The following is a 17,085-nucleotide window of genomic DNA, read 5'->3' on the forward strand; positions in this document are numbered from 1 at the left end:
TACCGCATTGTGATTGGATATGGGTCATAGACCTCACCAATTCTGAGCCCTATCATTTATTTTCCGCACAACGATGATACTGGCACGAGAGAGCAGGGAATTTTTTTCCCTTGAATATTCTCAGAGAAAATGGACTACTTACTGACGTCACAAGCAGACTGTGGAGGCCATCTATCTCTAGGAGGTGCTGGTCAGACCCGTATGCTAAGATGTCCCTGGGTGTCCCATAAATTACGCGTAATTTTTCGAATTCAAGAACTCCACCACAGAGAGCTTTCACATCCAGTAAGCTGTTATCCAATGGGCCCAGAAAAATATTTTGGCCCTGTGGATGCACCATCTATATTTGTGGTTCCCAACTTCGAGGCACGAATGCGAGCCGATCCCCCTGTTACAAAGATTTTTTTTCATAGGGAGCAACAGTCGTACTACAGTACAAATATTAAATCATTTCACTTCACTCAACGTTATAGATGGCAGTGCTAAAAATTCCCATACAAAACTACGTGTGGCTCAGACTGTCAGGTACACACACTTTGTTCCAGACTCCATAACGAAGCTGGGCTGGAAGAGCTCTCGGCAACAGGATGGTGGCAGAGTCTTGGTGTTCATCGATTCATTGCACCATCCATATGCTGAAAAATATGGCGGAGAGGTAGTTCGTTTTGATGTAGTAGATACACGATCTACTGTAGTGACCTTCTCACGTGCAGTACACATATAGTTCTCAGATCACGAGAAGAGTTACGCGAACGCCCCTCTCTGGAGAGGGTTCATTGCGGCGCGGGGAAAGGATAAAAATTATCCCGGGTTGCCAGTAAAGGCCGTCTTGGCGCAAATCTCTGTTACGAGGGTATTCTTCACGCTTCAGTGAACTCCGTCAGTCTTCACGATTGAGTGAGCTGCGCTCTTTGTGTTGGCGTTTGTTAAAAGATGTACTCGAAAATTGTTGTTATAAATTTTGGAAGTAAATTAAATGTATTAATTTAAAAAATTTGAATTTTTATTAAGTTTAATATTTTTATCTAAAATATTTGATACAGAAGAAATTCGAAGGGAGTAGTGATCATTTAGTAATGAAGGGAGTAAAATTACTTTAAATTAATAATTTAATGCAAAAGGAGTATTATTAATATAATAATAATAATTTATTACTACCGTAAATTATATGGCATTTTCTTCGGTTTAATTTCTCTAACGCAGCAAGAGAATGCCACCTGCTAGCAATTAGCGATTCTTCTTCTGTTTGCCTTCTCTTATCGCCATATCATCGTCTTTTTTCCTTTTTTACTTTCTCGACAGAAGCTACTCATATGGGCTTTTTAAATAGGTGACAAATGCAGTAGAGACAAATAAAAAGCATGCCTGCTTGTCAAGTTTGCAGTTACGTCTATAGCCACCTTAAGGGCATGTCCCCCCAAGGGCAGGGCTGACAGGGATCCAGCCCTGGATGATTCTGATAATTTTTTTACAACTATAAATTCATTTTAGAGTGACCCGTCGAAGATCCCAATCTGAGAGCCCGGCTGCAAGATGTGGCAGCCATGCTTAAGGAAACGCGTCCGGTGGAATGGTACTATTTGGTCTAGAGAGAAAGTTATTATGATAACTGAGCACGGCCAATTACCGACATATCTAGAACGTTTCAAGAAGTCGGACAACGCCATGTGTGCTTGTGGTGAGATTGGATCTTTATAGCATTACTAGACATCTTGCCCATGTACAAAAAAATTTCATTTTGGTGCTATTCCCGAAAACGGTCGACTGTGTTTCAAAAGAAGAGTTTTGATGAGCCCTATGAGCCTTGCTCGGATGCGGTGGATTATATTGTTCCTCGATAACAACTTACACCGCATACATACTAAGAAAACTGGAAGTGCGCGTCTGAGCGGTGGGAGCGATGACGAGTTCGAACCGGCAAGAGCCCCAGTGATTGATCTTAAGAGGAAATATGATCTTCGACCACGTCGGCGTCAACAAAAGTAGCCGATAAATGGAAAACAGAAGCAAGTTCACCTGCAATGAGATGAATCAAGTCATTGATGGCAAGGCGCGAATTAAGTGTTATTTACTAGGCTATATAGTGAATTGTGCTGATCTTAGTTCACCCGGTGACGATTCCGGTAACGACTTGCGGCCAAGACGATGATGACTGCGCCTAATTCACCGCTTATATTCCAAGATTATCGGCAATCATTCGATCCATTGACGATTACTATATTCTTATGGGATGGACGGCTATACACCACCATCTTATAATCTTGTTTATAATTTTGATTGCCCATTGACGTTGATTGTTTAGATTTTATTTATTTGTTATATGACTTCAGAAGTTGACGATCAATTTTTATGTAAATTATTTTATTTTGCTGCCTTCGTCTGAGGTGGTCATGTTACGTTGTTTTTAATAAAACTTTCCGGATACACCCATCCTTCGGGTACGCTTCGATATCTCTCTGAGATGGGAAGCGGGGTGTGCCCGGTCTTCAAAGGTCAAAGCCATGCTTAAGGGCATCGGAAGAATTGTCCTCTCATGCTGCAGCAGGGATCCTGGCTGGGATCTCTCACCGGCCGTCTATTCTGAATTTACAGTGTGGAAAAAAAAATAAATAAATTTATAAGAATTCTCCTATAGGCTGGATTTTGTCAGCCCATCCTTCGTCTTCAGCTCGTCTGCCACTATGAAGGTTACCATCAAGGTCCATGGGTTCGAATCCGGGCATAGGACATGCGAAGCAAGTTCTTTACCTACGGAGCCTAGGTCGACCACCGATAAATGGGGCCTTCATTTCCCACTCAACTCCACTGGTTGGAAACTGCCGTATGGCGATATATGACCGGAGTTGGTGTGCGGTGTAGTAGCCCATCCATCTGGTGGCCATGGTCGAAAATGTTTTATACGAGCAGTGTTCAGCTTCAGCTTGATGCATGGAACTGATTATTAAATATATTGTTTATAATTTGGGTTAATTGCATTTTTAATTGGGTTGCTGTTTTTTTTTTTTTTTTAATGTATGACATCCATATTTTTATGGGCATCTTTTTATCAGCCACCTCGTTGGGCATTTTGCCTGTTGTGGCGTTGTATTTGTATTTGTATTTGTATAAAAAAAGGCTGGAGTTTTCGATCCCTTCTGCGGAATAAAAAATAAATTTTTTGTATTAAAATAATGTGCCGTGAGTGCTGGAGCAGCCGGGCCGTCATAAGAGCATCACGGGCTTTCCCGGGCTAAGTGATTTTTCTGAGGCCCTACCACGTAAATTCTGGAAAATTTCAACCAGATCTTATTTTTGTGAATCTAATGCGACATTGCCTTAAGACGACAATGTCGAACAGCCGGTGTTTACGCAACAAAAACACTGCGATGACGATGTTATCGAGAGCACTGCCGTGGCGCTTTTAGTGAAATTTCTAGGAAGCCAAAATAGCGCAAAAGACGCCAAACGGGAAAGCGCCGTTGCTAATGCGCTATTCTCGATGAGCAGTTGCTTTACCTCAAAGTAAATAATACAATCGTCCGACGTGACGTAACGTGACGTAGCCTGTGTTCTTCTCGTGATCGGTGGACTATATGCTTCAGTCACACTCAGGCAGTCGAGAGATGTGCCTAACTTGCTAACGAGGCTTCAATTAAAGTACGTGGAGTTGAAGCTAGAGATAGCTACATCAGATCTACGCTGTTATCTAAATCTGTGATGTCCGATTTCTCCCAAAGGTTAGACCTCAAACGAGTACACTTGGAAAAAAACATTAGAAGTAATAACTGTAAACCACTGAATCTAGTCAATTTTGGTGACTAGTTCTAAAATATAATGTGAATTACAAGCACACACGCCTACTTTGGATAATTGTTTGGGTAGTGCGTGGCTGGAACTCGACTTTGTGATGAATTCTTGGTTCTGACAAAACTGGCGAAAAGCTGCACAATGAAATTTGCAAAAATTTGGATAATTCCGTTTTTTCAAACACGTAGCGTCACCAATAAACATTGAGAAATATTAATGATGTTTTAATTGAATAATTTACTTTACTTTATTGAACCATAAAGTCAGTCATGAGTGAAGTCATAACAAAAATTTGCGTGTGGATCGTACAATTTTAACTGATATTAAAAAATTCAAGAAAAATGTTCGATTTCGTCAATATCCATAAATTTCGAGTACAATACGTGAACGGAAGCCATCAACAGGTTTAAAAACTTTTTACGTCGTTTTTCTTCTTATTAAATGAAACAACTTTTCCACACTTTAGCGATTTGAAAATAAAAACTTCATTTTTCGACCCACCCTAGTGGCCAACCCTTTTCCAAGCCATGCCACAATCAAGATTATTTTAGACATGCGAGAATTTCAGCACACCATACGCCCCGTTTTACGGGACACGAGCATTCTTTCCATGCCATCAAAATATTGATCGGCTCTGTCCTCTATCTTAGTAAAACATGTTCAGTTTGTCACTGTTTTGAGTTTTAAATTGTTTTTATTTTGAAGTCATAAATTTGATTACTGCATTGCAGATTGTGTATGCACGTATATCGGTAGAAAATTTCATTTTACCATGTTGGGCATAGACACCGGAAGCTGAGGTCTCAGGATGCTTGCGCCCTTTACTCCCTAATAAATTTTTTAAGTGGGTTTATTCCCCTTCCCCCCTACCCCATGAATTGGGTATACAATGTAAATGTATTAGTGCATGTCTCCCACATGGACGTCCAGCAGGTACGTCCAAAGATGAACCAAATAGAAACGCATTCAATAGAGAAAGTCATCTCATAGTAATTAGTTTAAGAGTGCCTAACGTACTAAATGTAGGGGTTGGCCACCCCTGTGTTGAAGTAACGAAATTGATGTTGAGTTAGTCGTATAAAAACAACAAAAAATTCAGTCTCTTGATACTTCGATGAATTTTCATTCTGAGACCGGAATTACGTTATGAAAATTTGATAAAAATTTCTTTTATAAAACTTGAAAAATTCAGTCAATAAGCGTATCTGTTACATTTGAGCGAACGCAACCAATAAACTTTTTAAAAAAAACACATTCAAATAGGCTTACTGTTTGTTTTTTTCAATTTTCAAGTTTTATAAAAGATCTTTTATCAAACTCTTACAGTGTGATCCCGGTCCTAAGGCAGCGTTTCTCAAAATGTGCGTAACGACTTTTAGGGGCGTCGCTGTGATTGGCGATTTTTCTGCGATATTAGCAACTATTGACAATTTTATTTGCGTGCTTTTGGCATCATTTTTGACAATGATTGGCGATATCCTGTAATTTCCCTTATTTTTCTCGAGGAAATATCGTCAACCTGTTTTATAAAAGTATATTTTCAGTTTTTTTATGGCATAAATGCATTTTTGTGGAACAAATAGGAACAAATTCTGACGGTTTTTAAATCATAAAACTCCTAGCCTTAGTTATGACCCTTTCAAATCCTGCACGCACATACGTCGAGTTTTTTTAGTTTTTTTTCTCGCTTTAAATATTATTTTTCAGCCTCATGGAGTTCAATCCTGTCTTGAAGGGTTATGTGTGTGCCACTGCCATCGTTTAAGTCAGGGCTGAACCAACACCAGCTATAGTAGATACTGTACTACTACCTATACCAGCGGTTATCAACCTTTTTTGACTAGCGAACCCTTTCTTAACCGCTTACTTCTTGCCTATGGAGAAGGGTGTGATGCTTTCTGTCACACCCGCTGCAACTTCTTGCTTGGCAACCGGCTATGCGATGTGAATTCGAGAGGCAATTGAAACATAGACCTTTCCCTCTCACTAAATGAAAGCGTTCCCCCGTTGGCATGTTCAGAAATTTCCGGCATTTGTAAATTGCATGCTTTCCGGAGCAAACTGGGCAAGATTCGCGCTCTTTTGTCTCCAACACCAAATTTTTTACTCCTCCGGCATATTTTGGTGCTTTCACTCTTACCGAAGAAGAATCGATGTTTGATCTTTCGATGTTCTCTAGCACAGCGCAACGTTTTTGGAGAAATTCTAGAAAGTCCTTCCACTCAGGCACTTCATTGGAAGATAAGGACATTTCGTAACTCTTTCTTGTTTCCTTGTCAACCCTTTGAAGCACGATGTTTATCAGAAGCGACTCTGAGAGCTTGTCGGTTCCCAATCCGACGAGCTTCAGTGCTCTAAGATGTTTGCAAAGTTCATCCACTAGCTTTCTGAGATCCCTCGAGGATTCTCTTTCTAGCCTCTGGAAACATATAATGGCATTGATGTGGCTGTTCACTATGAATCGCTTGTTTTCATATCTCATTTCCAAGGCCTTCATCAGTGATGAGTAGGTATCATCTGGCGTTTCCACATGTTTTGCCTCTCCTTCTAGCGATGATCGTAGGTAAAGCAGTTTCTGTCCATCCGAAAGTCCACCGTTGTTGCCGATGACCGCAGTAAAGTGGCACTTGAATGTGTTCCACTCTTCGAATGAACCAGCAAATTTGGCTAACTGCAGCTCAGGGAGTTTCATTTGTAGCCCTCGCCTGCCTTGAGCCGTCCCAGATGATTCTGTTTCTGAGCCTATGCTCACTTCATCTAAGAGAAGTCTATCTAGTCGAACCTTGATTCCTTCTATCCTGAACTCAAGACAAAGGAGTTCTTCTTCCTCTTTTTCTACCTCCTCGTCCTTGAGCACTTCAAAGAAGTCGTTTCGTAGATTTCTGGTGTCAGCCGCGATTTCAGCGACACTGCTCAATTTGTTGCGAATTTGAACGATGTTCATCAGTTCAGCATCATCAGTTAGCTGTCCTTCAAGACGCGAGACTTTCGCCTTGATAGTCCCTCTTTTCCTATTTAGGACGGTGATGCGCTCCATAGTGGTTTGAATGGCGTCTTTCCTCTACCTCCGGTGCTCCGACGGACCAATGTATTTTCGTGGACTGTATGTTTGTTTTCAGTAGCTAACTAGTTCTCACCAGAGACAGAGAATCGAGTCACATAAGTTCGCAACACTATGGAGTAACAATAATAACTAATTTAATTGCTTAAAAACAGCTTAGAAACAATCATTAAGATGGGCGAACGGAGGCCCCGTAAAGTACGAGCGTGTCTCTCAAGTAGAGAACCCAAACTTAAACTTATTGAGGAGCGCGCTGTAAGAGAGAGAAGAAAAGACCGACCCTCCCCGGAGAGGTCGATTCCCCCCACTCTCTCCCAAAGCGCCTCCCTACGGCGAATCACAAATACATGGATACGCACGGGCTTTAACATACCGCCCGGCCTTGAAATATTTATATTTCAACACATTCAAATTACGTATCACATTACTCTACACTTGAACTGTACAACATACTAACGATTTATCCTACTAAACAAACTAATGATTTATCATACTAAACATACTAACGATTATCACACTAAAAATACTAACATAATGATTTGCACTCTATACATACTAATGATTTGCACTCTATACATACTAATGATTTGCACTCTATACATACTAATGATTTGCACTCTATACATACTAATGATTTGCACTCTATACATACTAATGATTTGCACTCTATACATACTAATGATTTGCACTCTATACATACTAATGATTTACAAACGATGTGAAGTACACAATAGAGTAAATAAATTGTTTGCAATATGTACACAAGTAATTCCAATTGGTCACTGTCTTCACAATCTTGGAGAGGAACATCAATGTATTGCATCAAAAATTCGGGTCCATTCCACCACAGTGAATTACCAAGCAATTCTTTAGGGCTGGCGCTTCGAGATACAAGATCTGCAGGATTCTGAGACGAAGAGACATGACTCCAATGATATTCCTTGGTCAGCTCCTGTATGCTGGATACTCTATTCGCAACGAAGGTCTTCAGCTGGTGTGCGGAAGTGCCGATCCAGGCCAAAGCAATAGTGGAATCTGACCACAACATAACTCTTCCGGAGGACGTTCGTAATGCTACTGTAGATTTACGAATCAATTGGGACAATAGCAGTGCTGCGCATAGCTCTAATCTTGGTATTGTAAGCGATTTCAGGGGTGCAACCCTAGACTTACTACACAACAGCCTGACGGTTATGTCACCTGAACGAGAAATGCATCTGATGTAAACAGCTGCACCATAAGCGTTTTGAGATGCATCTGCGATCCCATGCAACTCAACCGTATTTTCAGGATTGTAGCCATAGTTTTTGCATGAATATTTTTCCCTTAGCAACGACCGGGCCGATAAGGCCAAGTGGGTCAATTATAGTAGCTATTCCTGATAATACAGCCCGCCTTGTGTACTGAGAAGATTTAGGGGTTACCTTGAATGAGAAGTAGTCCTCGGTGGTGTTCCAACAGAGTCCCAAGGTCTTCACAGTAGACGAGGCTCCATCTGGCACTGGATAAACCTGGGCAGTGGGTTTTGATGATGCCGGCATCAAGTCTTTCACATTCATACACCACTTGCGCAAGTTTATTTGTGCACACTGGGGTAGTTCTATCAGCTCCGATTGTAATCTTTTTAGATTTGGAACTTTTTCCATGCGTCTCCAAAGGGAGTCTAGACTTCTCTCTACTGCCATCTTTGAATGACCAAGATGTGGATGCTGGTCTACCTTCAGCGGCATCTTCACAATGCTTCCACCATCGTCGTTGCGGGCGCAGAAATGCAAGAAATCTTCCTCGCATTGGATGGCTTCGGGACTAAGGCGAGGGGAGAGGTCATTTACCTCTTCTATTTCCCAGAATTTCTTTAAGTTTTCCTCTAAGGATTCTGTCAGTAAGTGACACGTAGAAATATGATTCCCATCTTGTGGGACTCTGCCAGTGGCGATCCAGCCGAAAACCGTCTCTTGAAGTAACAGCCCGGAATTTAAATTTATTCTTCCCTCCTTTAGCCATTGGAAGAAGTTTTCCGCTCCGAGCAATACATCAATCTTGCCAGGAGAGTGAAAATTGGCATCCGCATACTTGATGTGGTTTGGAAGACGGAGGGAGGCAACGTTGACGGGCTTCATTGGAGTTAAACCAGTGATCTTTGGAACCAAGAGAAGCTCCATCTCCTTAGCAATGGTTCTCTCCTCGTTAACAATCGTAGCTCGTATTTTCCTGCTGATGATGTTTGTTGCTCCGTTCAACCCGGACACAGATATATGTGTTCTTTCTTCTTTCAGCCCCAGCGATCTTGCACATGAGATGGTAATAAAATTCGATTGTGAGGCAGAATCGAGAAGTGCTCTGCAGGGTCTCCTTTCCCCGTTGATATCCATGATGCTTATCACCACCGTGGACAATAGCGTTTGCTTGCAGCTATCCGAAACAAAACACCCCGATGTTGAACTTGGAGGGTCGAGCTCAGCTGAAGGGGTCATCTTTTTCTCTTCGCTGTCCTGTTTCTCCTCCCGACCTCTTTCACTTTCTTTTTTCCCTTTTGACGTATTGTCGCTTACTTCTTGCCTATGGAGAAGGGTGTGATGTTTTCTGTCACACCCGCTGCAACTTCTTGCTTGGCAACCGGCTATGCGATGTGAATTCGAGAGGCAATTGAAACATAGACCTTTCCCTCTCACTAAATGAAAGCGTTCCCCCGTTGGCATGTTCAGAAATTTCCGGCATTTGTAAATTGCATGCTTTCCGGAGCAAACTGGGCAAGATTCGCGCTCTTTGGTCTCCAACACCAAATTTTTTACTCCTCCGGCATATTTTGGTGCTTTCACTCTTACCGAAGAAGAATCGATGTTTGATCTTTCGATGTTCTCTAGCACAGCGCAACGTTTTTGGAGAAATTCTAGAAAGTCCTTCCACTCAGGCACTTCATTGGAAGATAAGGACATTTCGTAACTCTTTCTTGTTTCCTTGTCAACCCTTTGAAGCACGATGTTTATCAGAAGCGACTCTGAGAGCTTGTCGGTTCCCAATCCGACAAGCGTCAGTGCTCTAAGATGTTTGCAAAGTTCATCCACTAGCTTTCTGAGATCCCTCGAGGATTCTCTTTCTAGCCTCTGGAAACATATAATGGCATTGATGTGGCTGTTCACTATGAATCGCTTGTTTTCATATCTCATTTCCAAGGCCTTCATCAGTGATGAGTAGGTATCATCTGGCGTTTCCACATGTTTTGCCTCTCCTTCTAGCGATGATCGTAGGTAAAGCAGTTTCTGTCCATCCGAAAGTCCACCGTTGTTGCCGATGACCGCAGTAAAGTGGCACTTGAATGTGTTCCACTCTTCGAATGAACCAGCAAATTTGGCTAACTGCAGCTCAGGGAGTTTCATTTGTAGCCCTCGCCTGCCTTGAGCCGTCCCAGATGATTCTGTTTCTGAGCCTATGCTCACTTCATCTAAGAGAAGTCTATCTAGTCGAACCTTGATTCCTTCTATCCTGAACTCAAGACAAAGGAGTTCTTCTTCCTCTTTTTCTACCTCCTCGTCCTTGAGCACTTCAAAGAAGTCGTTTCGTAGATTTCTGGTGTCAGCCGCGATTTCAGCGACACTGCTCAATTTGTTGCGAATTTGAACGATGTCCATCAGTTCAGCATCATCAGTTAGCTGTCCTTCAAGACGCGAGACTTTCGCCTTGATAGTCCCTCTTTTCATATTTAGGTCGGTGATGCGCTCCATAGTGGTTTGAATGGCGTCTTTCCTCTACCTCCGGTGCTCCGACGGACCAATGTATTTTCGTGGACTGTATGTTTGTTTTCAGTAGCTAACTAGTTCTCACCAGAGACAGAGAATCGAGTCACATAAGTTCGCAACACTATGGAGTAACAATAATAACTAATTTAATTGCTTAAAAACAGCTTAGAAACAATCATTAAGATGGGCGAACGGAGGCCCCGTAAAGTACGTGCGTGTCTCTCAAGTAGAGAACCCAAACTTAAACTTATTGAGGAGCGCGCTGTAAGAGAGAGAAGAAAAGACCGACCCTCCCCGGAGAGGTCGATTCCCCCCACTCTCTCCCAAAGCGCCTCCCTACGGCGAATCACAAATACATGGATACGCACGGGCTTTAACAATATCTATGGCGAGCCCCGCAGGCATATTTTTTTATTTATTCATCGAAGTAGCTAATTTACTTTTATTGTTCAAAAACATTTATATATTTTTTTCTTCAAATTTAGTTTTTCATATTTTCCTCGAGCGGCCGCGGAGTACCAGGACAGTTCACACGGAGCACCGGTTGAGAACTACCGATCTATTCCCAAACTTTTCGCTCCATCGCCTTTAAGTACCTTCCATTCTTAAGTTTTTTCCTTCTCATCGCTCCCCCAACTCAAGTCAACCCATAGGATCCTATACTAAACCCCAAGCTTCTACCGCCCCCGTACCCTTCCATCGTTCCCCAGAGGGTGATATTGTCCACTTTGGGAAACACTGATCTATACTATAGCTTATATATCTGCTATAGCTGGAGTTGGTTAAACACCCTGAGGTTTAAAAATTATATCTGCATCGAGAAAAAACCAACCTTCCCCCCCCCCCCCCGTTTGCACGTAGTCTTGAATTTTTCACTAAAAAATTAATTTTATGCGCTCTTTTTATATATATAGCATATTTATTTTAACGAAACATCTCACAATGCCAGAGCAATGCTGGAGCACAACAATAACAAAAACTCATAATCTTTTGGTTAGTCGTCATCGTCGTCATTCTCGAAAAGTTCGGCAAACCGTTCCAGCTTTGTGAATCCCCACCTTATCTGTACAGCTGCTGCTCTGAAGTCCTGTATAATTTTCTTTTCCAACAGTTCTTTCGCCTATGACGAAGAAAACAATACCACAAAAAAAACACGATATCCTTTAAAAAAATGCAATTTTATATCGTATTCAGCATGTTAATAAAGTGCGTTACGTTACATAAGTAAAGGTATACTAGTCTCATTCGCAAACGATACCGTTCTGGTTTCGTCCACTGAAACAACTGAATAGTTGGTTAAAAAAATGGAAAAATATTCAATGGAATATTTCAATGGAAAAAAAAAAATATGTGAAAAATCTTTGACTTAACAAAATTAAATGGAAACTTGTCAACTTGACAAGTTCAAACAAGCAGACAATCGTAACTGACGTTGAATTGTTAGGGCCAGTCGCACAGATATACAGGAGTAGTGTTGCTGAGGGTATCGTCTCAAGGTTTTGTTCCGATTATTTGTTCCGATATTTAAGAAGGGTAGTAGAGAGGCTGTATCCAATTATCTTCCAGTGAGTTTGACGAGCTCCATCTCGAAAATTTTGGAAATTATCATCAAAAGGCAGTTTGTGAGGTGGATAGACTAGAATAATGTATTGTCGGATAATCACCATGGGTTCAGGAAGGGGAAGTCATGTGTAACTAACCTCCTTTGCTTCTATGACCACGTGACTAAGGCTTTGGGTAAGAGCAAAAATGTCGACCTTGTTTACCTTGATTTCCAGAAGGCATTCGATCGGGTCCAACATGGTAAACTCTTGAAGCGTTTACACGAGAGTGGGATTGGGGGAAACTTGCTGAATAGGATAGAATCTTGGTTAAGAGATAGGTCGCAACGAGTTATAGTGAACGGGGAATTCTCTGGTTGGACAGGCGTCACAAGTGGAGTTCCTCAAGGAAGTATCCTTGGCCCCCATACTGCTTTCACTTTTTGTCGATAAACTCGATCAAGGTATCTATGGGATTGCTAGCAAATTCGCAGATGACGTGAAGTTAATGGGGGTAATCGGGAATCAACGCGATAGGGAATTACCGCAGACCAACTTGAACAGGATTGCAGCATGTGCAAATGAATGGAGCATGATGTTTAGAGTTAATAAGTGCATGGTCGCTCATTTTGGTTCGAACAACCTACGGTTTTCTTACGAGTTGAATGGTGTCACTATCCCGGATGAAACTAGGGTCACCGATTTGGGAATTCTCATTGACGAGCGGCTTAGGTATTCTGAACATTGTTCAGCTGTGGTCAAAAAATCGAATAGAATGCTTAGTCTCATTTTCAAAAAGGTCTCTTCGCGTTCTCCTAAAGTCATTCTTCCGCTTTTTCAAGGCTTAGTTCGTCCAGGACTGGAGTATGCTGTAAGGTTTTATATTGTTTATATTTTTGTGATGGTGTTTTTAATTGGGTTGCTGTATTTTTGAAACATATTACATCCATATTTGTTATGGTCATCTTTTTCTCAGCCACCTCGTTGGGCATTTTGCCTGTTGTGGTGTTGTATTTGTAATGAAATTTCACATGCACACACAAATATGACTGAAAGATCTCTCTTACACCAATTTTATTTAGTTTTTCTATTAAGATGTCCTATTTTACTGTATCAAAAGCTTTATCTAATACCTAAAATACAACTGATTTATTTATTTTTTAGTACACAATCCATTAATTTCATCATAGCCATCTCAGAAATGAAGATCTCAGTATTTTTTCCTTGAACTCAAATTGATGATGTGAGTACTAAGTAGTAGAGTATAAATAATTATTAACTTTTTGTTTTACCCATTTCTATAATAACTTTGACTCAATGCGTAAATTTGAAATTTATCTGTAATTTTATCACAAAAATGAGAACTTTGCCTGGTTTTAATTTATACAAAAAATTCACACTCTTTTAAGGCAAATAAAATTTTTCTTGATCGACGCGTTTCGGCGAAGAACGACAGTATTAGAAAACTTTTTTGAGTTAGCTGGAAGCAAGTTCGTGGTGCTTTTTTTTTGACAGATTTTCTTTTCAAAATTTTTTGAAAATATTTTAAGATATTTTCTCCCATCGACTACTTGTGAGGATTGGAATGAAGGAATCTTTATACCCATATTCTATGGGGCTCTAGATTAAACCACCATAGAATGTCTCTAGACTGCCTATGGGCACTGAATCAGGGGTTAAGGAGAAAAATAATTACAAAAATGGCGAAAAAATAGTTTTTATGCATGAATTTCAAACTAAAGATGCGGCGCCCGCATCGTTAAGGTGCTCGTGTGAAAGGGTATGCGGACCCGCATCCGCATCCACTCCGTGTGAAAGGGGCCTAACTCCCTCAGTAGGGGAACCCACTCTCTCACACTAGGTTGCTCACTCACGTATTTGCTCACTGGTTTGCTCATTCATTCATTCATTTGCTCACTGACCTAGTCCTTTGCTCTATATGTCACTCTTTTGGTCACTCACATGCTTCACACACTATAGGTCACTCTGTGACCTGGTCGGCCTCTAATCAGAGATGGATTTGTTGTTTTTCAGCACTTCCCTCCCATTCTACTGTACTTTTCTTGACCACTCATTCCTCAAATTTGCCATCCGGGGCTATGGTCCGCCTGCCCTCCCATCCCCCGTAAATACACCTCAGTCAGGGTGAAAGGTTAAAGCTCAACCATTTGAAATCGGCTTAAAAAAATAGGTTCCACAGTCCCAGTCTAATTGGCCTTTCATATTACTCCGTAGCCGTAAATAAAAAAAAAATCACGTATTAACTTGAATATTTGATATTTAAAAAAATGTTAGAGTTCACCACCATACCTTTCTCAGGTCGATTCCTTTCCTCTCCTTATCTCCAGGAGCCGAGCCAGAAGAACTGAAAGTGAATACTTGAGTTGAGAAAGAAAAATAGTCACTAGGTTTTGAATGCACATTTGAAAAAATATTTTACTTTCGGTTTTAATGCAATTCAAAGAAAAAAATAGATAAATAGATTAGGGGGAATCGTGTCGTTATAACCTGGGTTGAAGGGTTTTTTTTTTCTTTTTCTTGGAGGGGGGGGGGAATAGGTTCGCACTATATCAGCGTTTTTCATTGTTAATTCAATAAAATTTTAGCTACCTTACAGCATTGGAAATTCCTTTTTATACCAGTTTTTCTCAACCTCGGGCCATCAATAGTCTTGAGACATTTTAGGGGTTGGAGCGCATGGATGAAAATCAAATGCAAGGGGAGCCATGTTAGGTGGCTCAACGCAAAGCGCTGTGAAAATAGATTCATATGTGAGGAAATAAACCAAGTGAAAAGGGGTATGAAAATTCTGACTGCTTTCAGAATCCAGAGGAAACTTCCCTTAGAGTGTGAACATAGTGCGCGCGATGGTTTCCGATTCTTGTATACTCTGTTAGCTCTAACTTGGGTCCTGATGTAAATAAACCGCTGTACCAATTTTTGATATCCCTCCGCATCCTTTATCTCTATTGGTTGTAATTTTGCCCGCCCCTTCAGGACGTGTTCCGAACACGTGCGTTTTTTCCGCAAACGGGAGATAGTAAATTCGTTATGAAGAATTTTCCTGGAAATTTTTTTTTCACTGTTCTCCAAATTTTGTTGAAATAAAAACTGTTGATAACACTAATTAAAATAGAAAGAGGTATATATCTCCCAAAAAAAAAAAATTCGATAAGGTATTCTGTCGTTATCACGGCACACTCCTCAAGAGTTGGGATGACAGGGCTCCAGCCCGGACGCGTAATTCCATACCGTACATAGGATTTTTAACATGGGATGCGCCTCATTGGCTAAGATCACTATTACGTCACTAAATCGTCACACCCGATCTTAACTTCGGAACTCGATGTAATGCGCATGCGCGACATATTTATTGGCGCGCATTTTTCCGGCGACTGTTGGTTGGCGCCAATATACTGCCTGGCAACGTTTAATAATACATTATCTAATTTTAGATGCCATCCGCGTGCGCCAGTCGGTGTAATGGTTAGAGTACGGGGTTAATGAGTTGAAGGTTGTGGGGTCGAATATCAATGTAATCTCACTCGAATTCTTTTTTTAATTGTGGTACCCGCGGTCTGTTTTTCGAATATCTTGTTTCAACTTAAAAGTTTTGCCATATTTCTGGTTGTGGTGACAACATAGTTGATATTTTCAGTCCGGAGGCAGGGGCCCCCTGTAATGGCCGGAGGAGCGAAGCCGTTTGTGGGCCGCAGGCCCGCGGCGAACGAAGTTCGGCCTACAGGGGCATTTATTAATAAAGTAGTCGGAAGCATGTTTTTTTGAGTTGTGATATTATATTGTATATCATTATTATGATAATTATATTATGTTGCTATAAAATTTTATATCTTTGTAATGTTATATCGTGATCTTTAATGAATCCTGGTGTTTGGCGATAAGTTGCCAAACGTAACAGCCATAGCTCCGAATCGGTAATGTTCGGCTCTTCGGCTAGTACGTCACGAGAAAGGTTCGGAGTTAGAATTTCCCTCGATCTTAAATGGCGTCATTGTGATCTTCGCCAATGAGCGTATCCCAGGTTAAAACCTGTGTACATAATGGAATTGTGCAGCCCGGACATTGCCTGCGACAATTCTTGTCATTTTTTTATTTTTTTACGCTAAAAGTTTACTATATAGAAGGGCTGTTGAAAGGTTGGTCTGAGGGCCCGCCAAAGATCACAGCCGGGGGGGGGGGGTCCTGCGGCAGGATGTGGGGCCATGGTCGTTACAAAAGTTTGTGCGAGTTGTTTATTATTTTACTGCAGATAGGGAGAAAAAAACGAGTCATCCACATTATTTCGTTTATTTACTTCAATCTGTTGTTGATATCCTATTTTTTGTCAAGACAATTTCGGTTTTTTTATCCGTGCGTAGGTTGCGAGCCATGACCCCAACATTCAGCAGCCCCTGGACTGGGATCTTTAATGGGCCCCCCCCCCCCAGGCCAGGCTTTCTCACGGGATCTATAGTGTCTGTCATAATGAGGCTAACTGAATCAAAAATGAGCATTACTCTTTCGAACCAGAGTTTCAAAACGTTACCTTCATGTCCACGTGATAATCCTCAGATTTCTTCGGCTCGCCGCCTTCGACGAAACCAATATTACTTCCTCCCAACAAGCTGCTCAAGCAGAAGTGAGAATTCTTTTGAAATGCGTATATTCACCACGAACAGAGTATAGAGCGCGCCGTTACTTATTGGTTAAAAAACCTGAAATTCAAGTTTTTAACTAATCCGTAAAGGCGCGGATTCGCAGAATCGGAAACCAGCATGCATTATGTTCGCACACTAAGTATGGATGCTATCTTAATGCAAGATCTAAGAATGACCCTGTAAAAGCCCCATCCCACGATCACCTGTGTCGTGAACACTGAGCTATAAGGAAAGTGGAGTGAGGACGCCTACGCGACCGCATCACACCCTTTAGGAGCGAGAGATAGGCAAAACATTTCCTG

The 17,085-nt window shown here is 41.3% G+C and overlaps 2 protein-coding genes across 2 annotated transcripts; both read right to left on the bottom strand.

The window, feature by feature from the left end:
• Window positions 1-5,641: 5,641 nt before the first annotated feature.
• On the bottom strand, window positions 5,642-6,823 carry LOC149083929 (uncharacterized). Its single transcript, XM_089235230.1, has one exon. The coding sequence runs from the start codon at window positions 6,821-6,823 to the stop codon at window positions 5,642-5,644; it is 1,182 nt and encodes a 393-aa protein (XP_089091356.1).
• A 1,310-nt stretch (window positions 6,824-8,133) lies between these two features.
• On the bottom strand, window positions 8,134-10,569 carry LOC149083930 (uncharacterized). The gene has a single exon (XM_089235231.1). The coding sequence runs from the start codon at window positions 10,567-10,569 to the stop codon at window positions 8,134-8,136; it is 2,436 nt and encodes an 811-aa protein (XP_089091357.1).
• Window positions 10,570-17,085: the final 6,516 nt, after the last annotated feature.

Source organism: Pholcus phalangioides, unplaced genomic scaffold (assembly GCF_987345545.1).
Source record: "Pholcus phalangioides strain wild (caught in Gottingen) unplaced genomic scaffold, Ppha-v1.0 ptg000008l_1, whole genome shotgun sequence".
NCBI classification, from domain to species: domain Eukaryota; kingdom Metazoa; phylum Arthropoda; class Arachnida; order Araneae; family Pholcidae; genus Pholcus; species Pholcus phalangioides.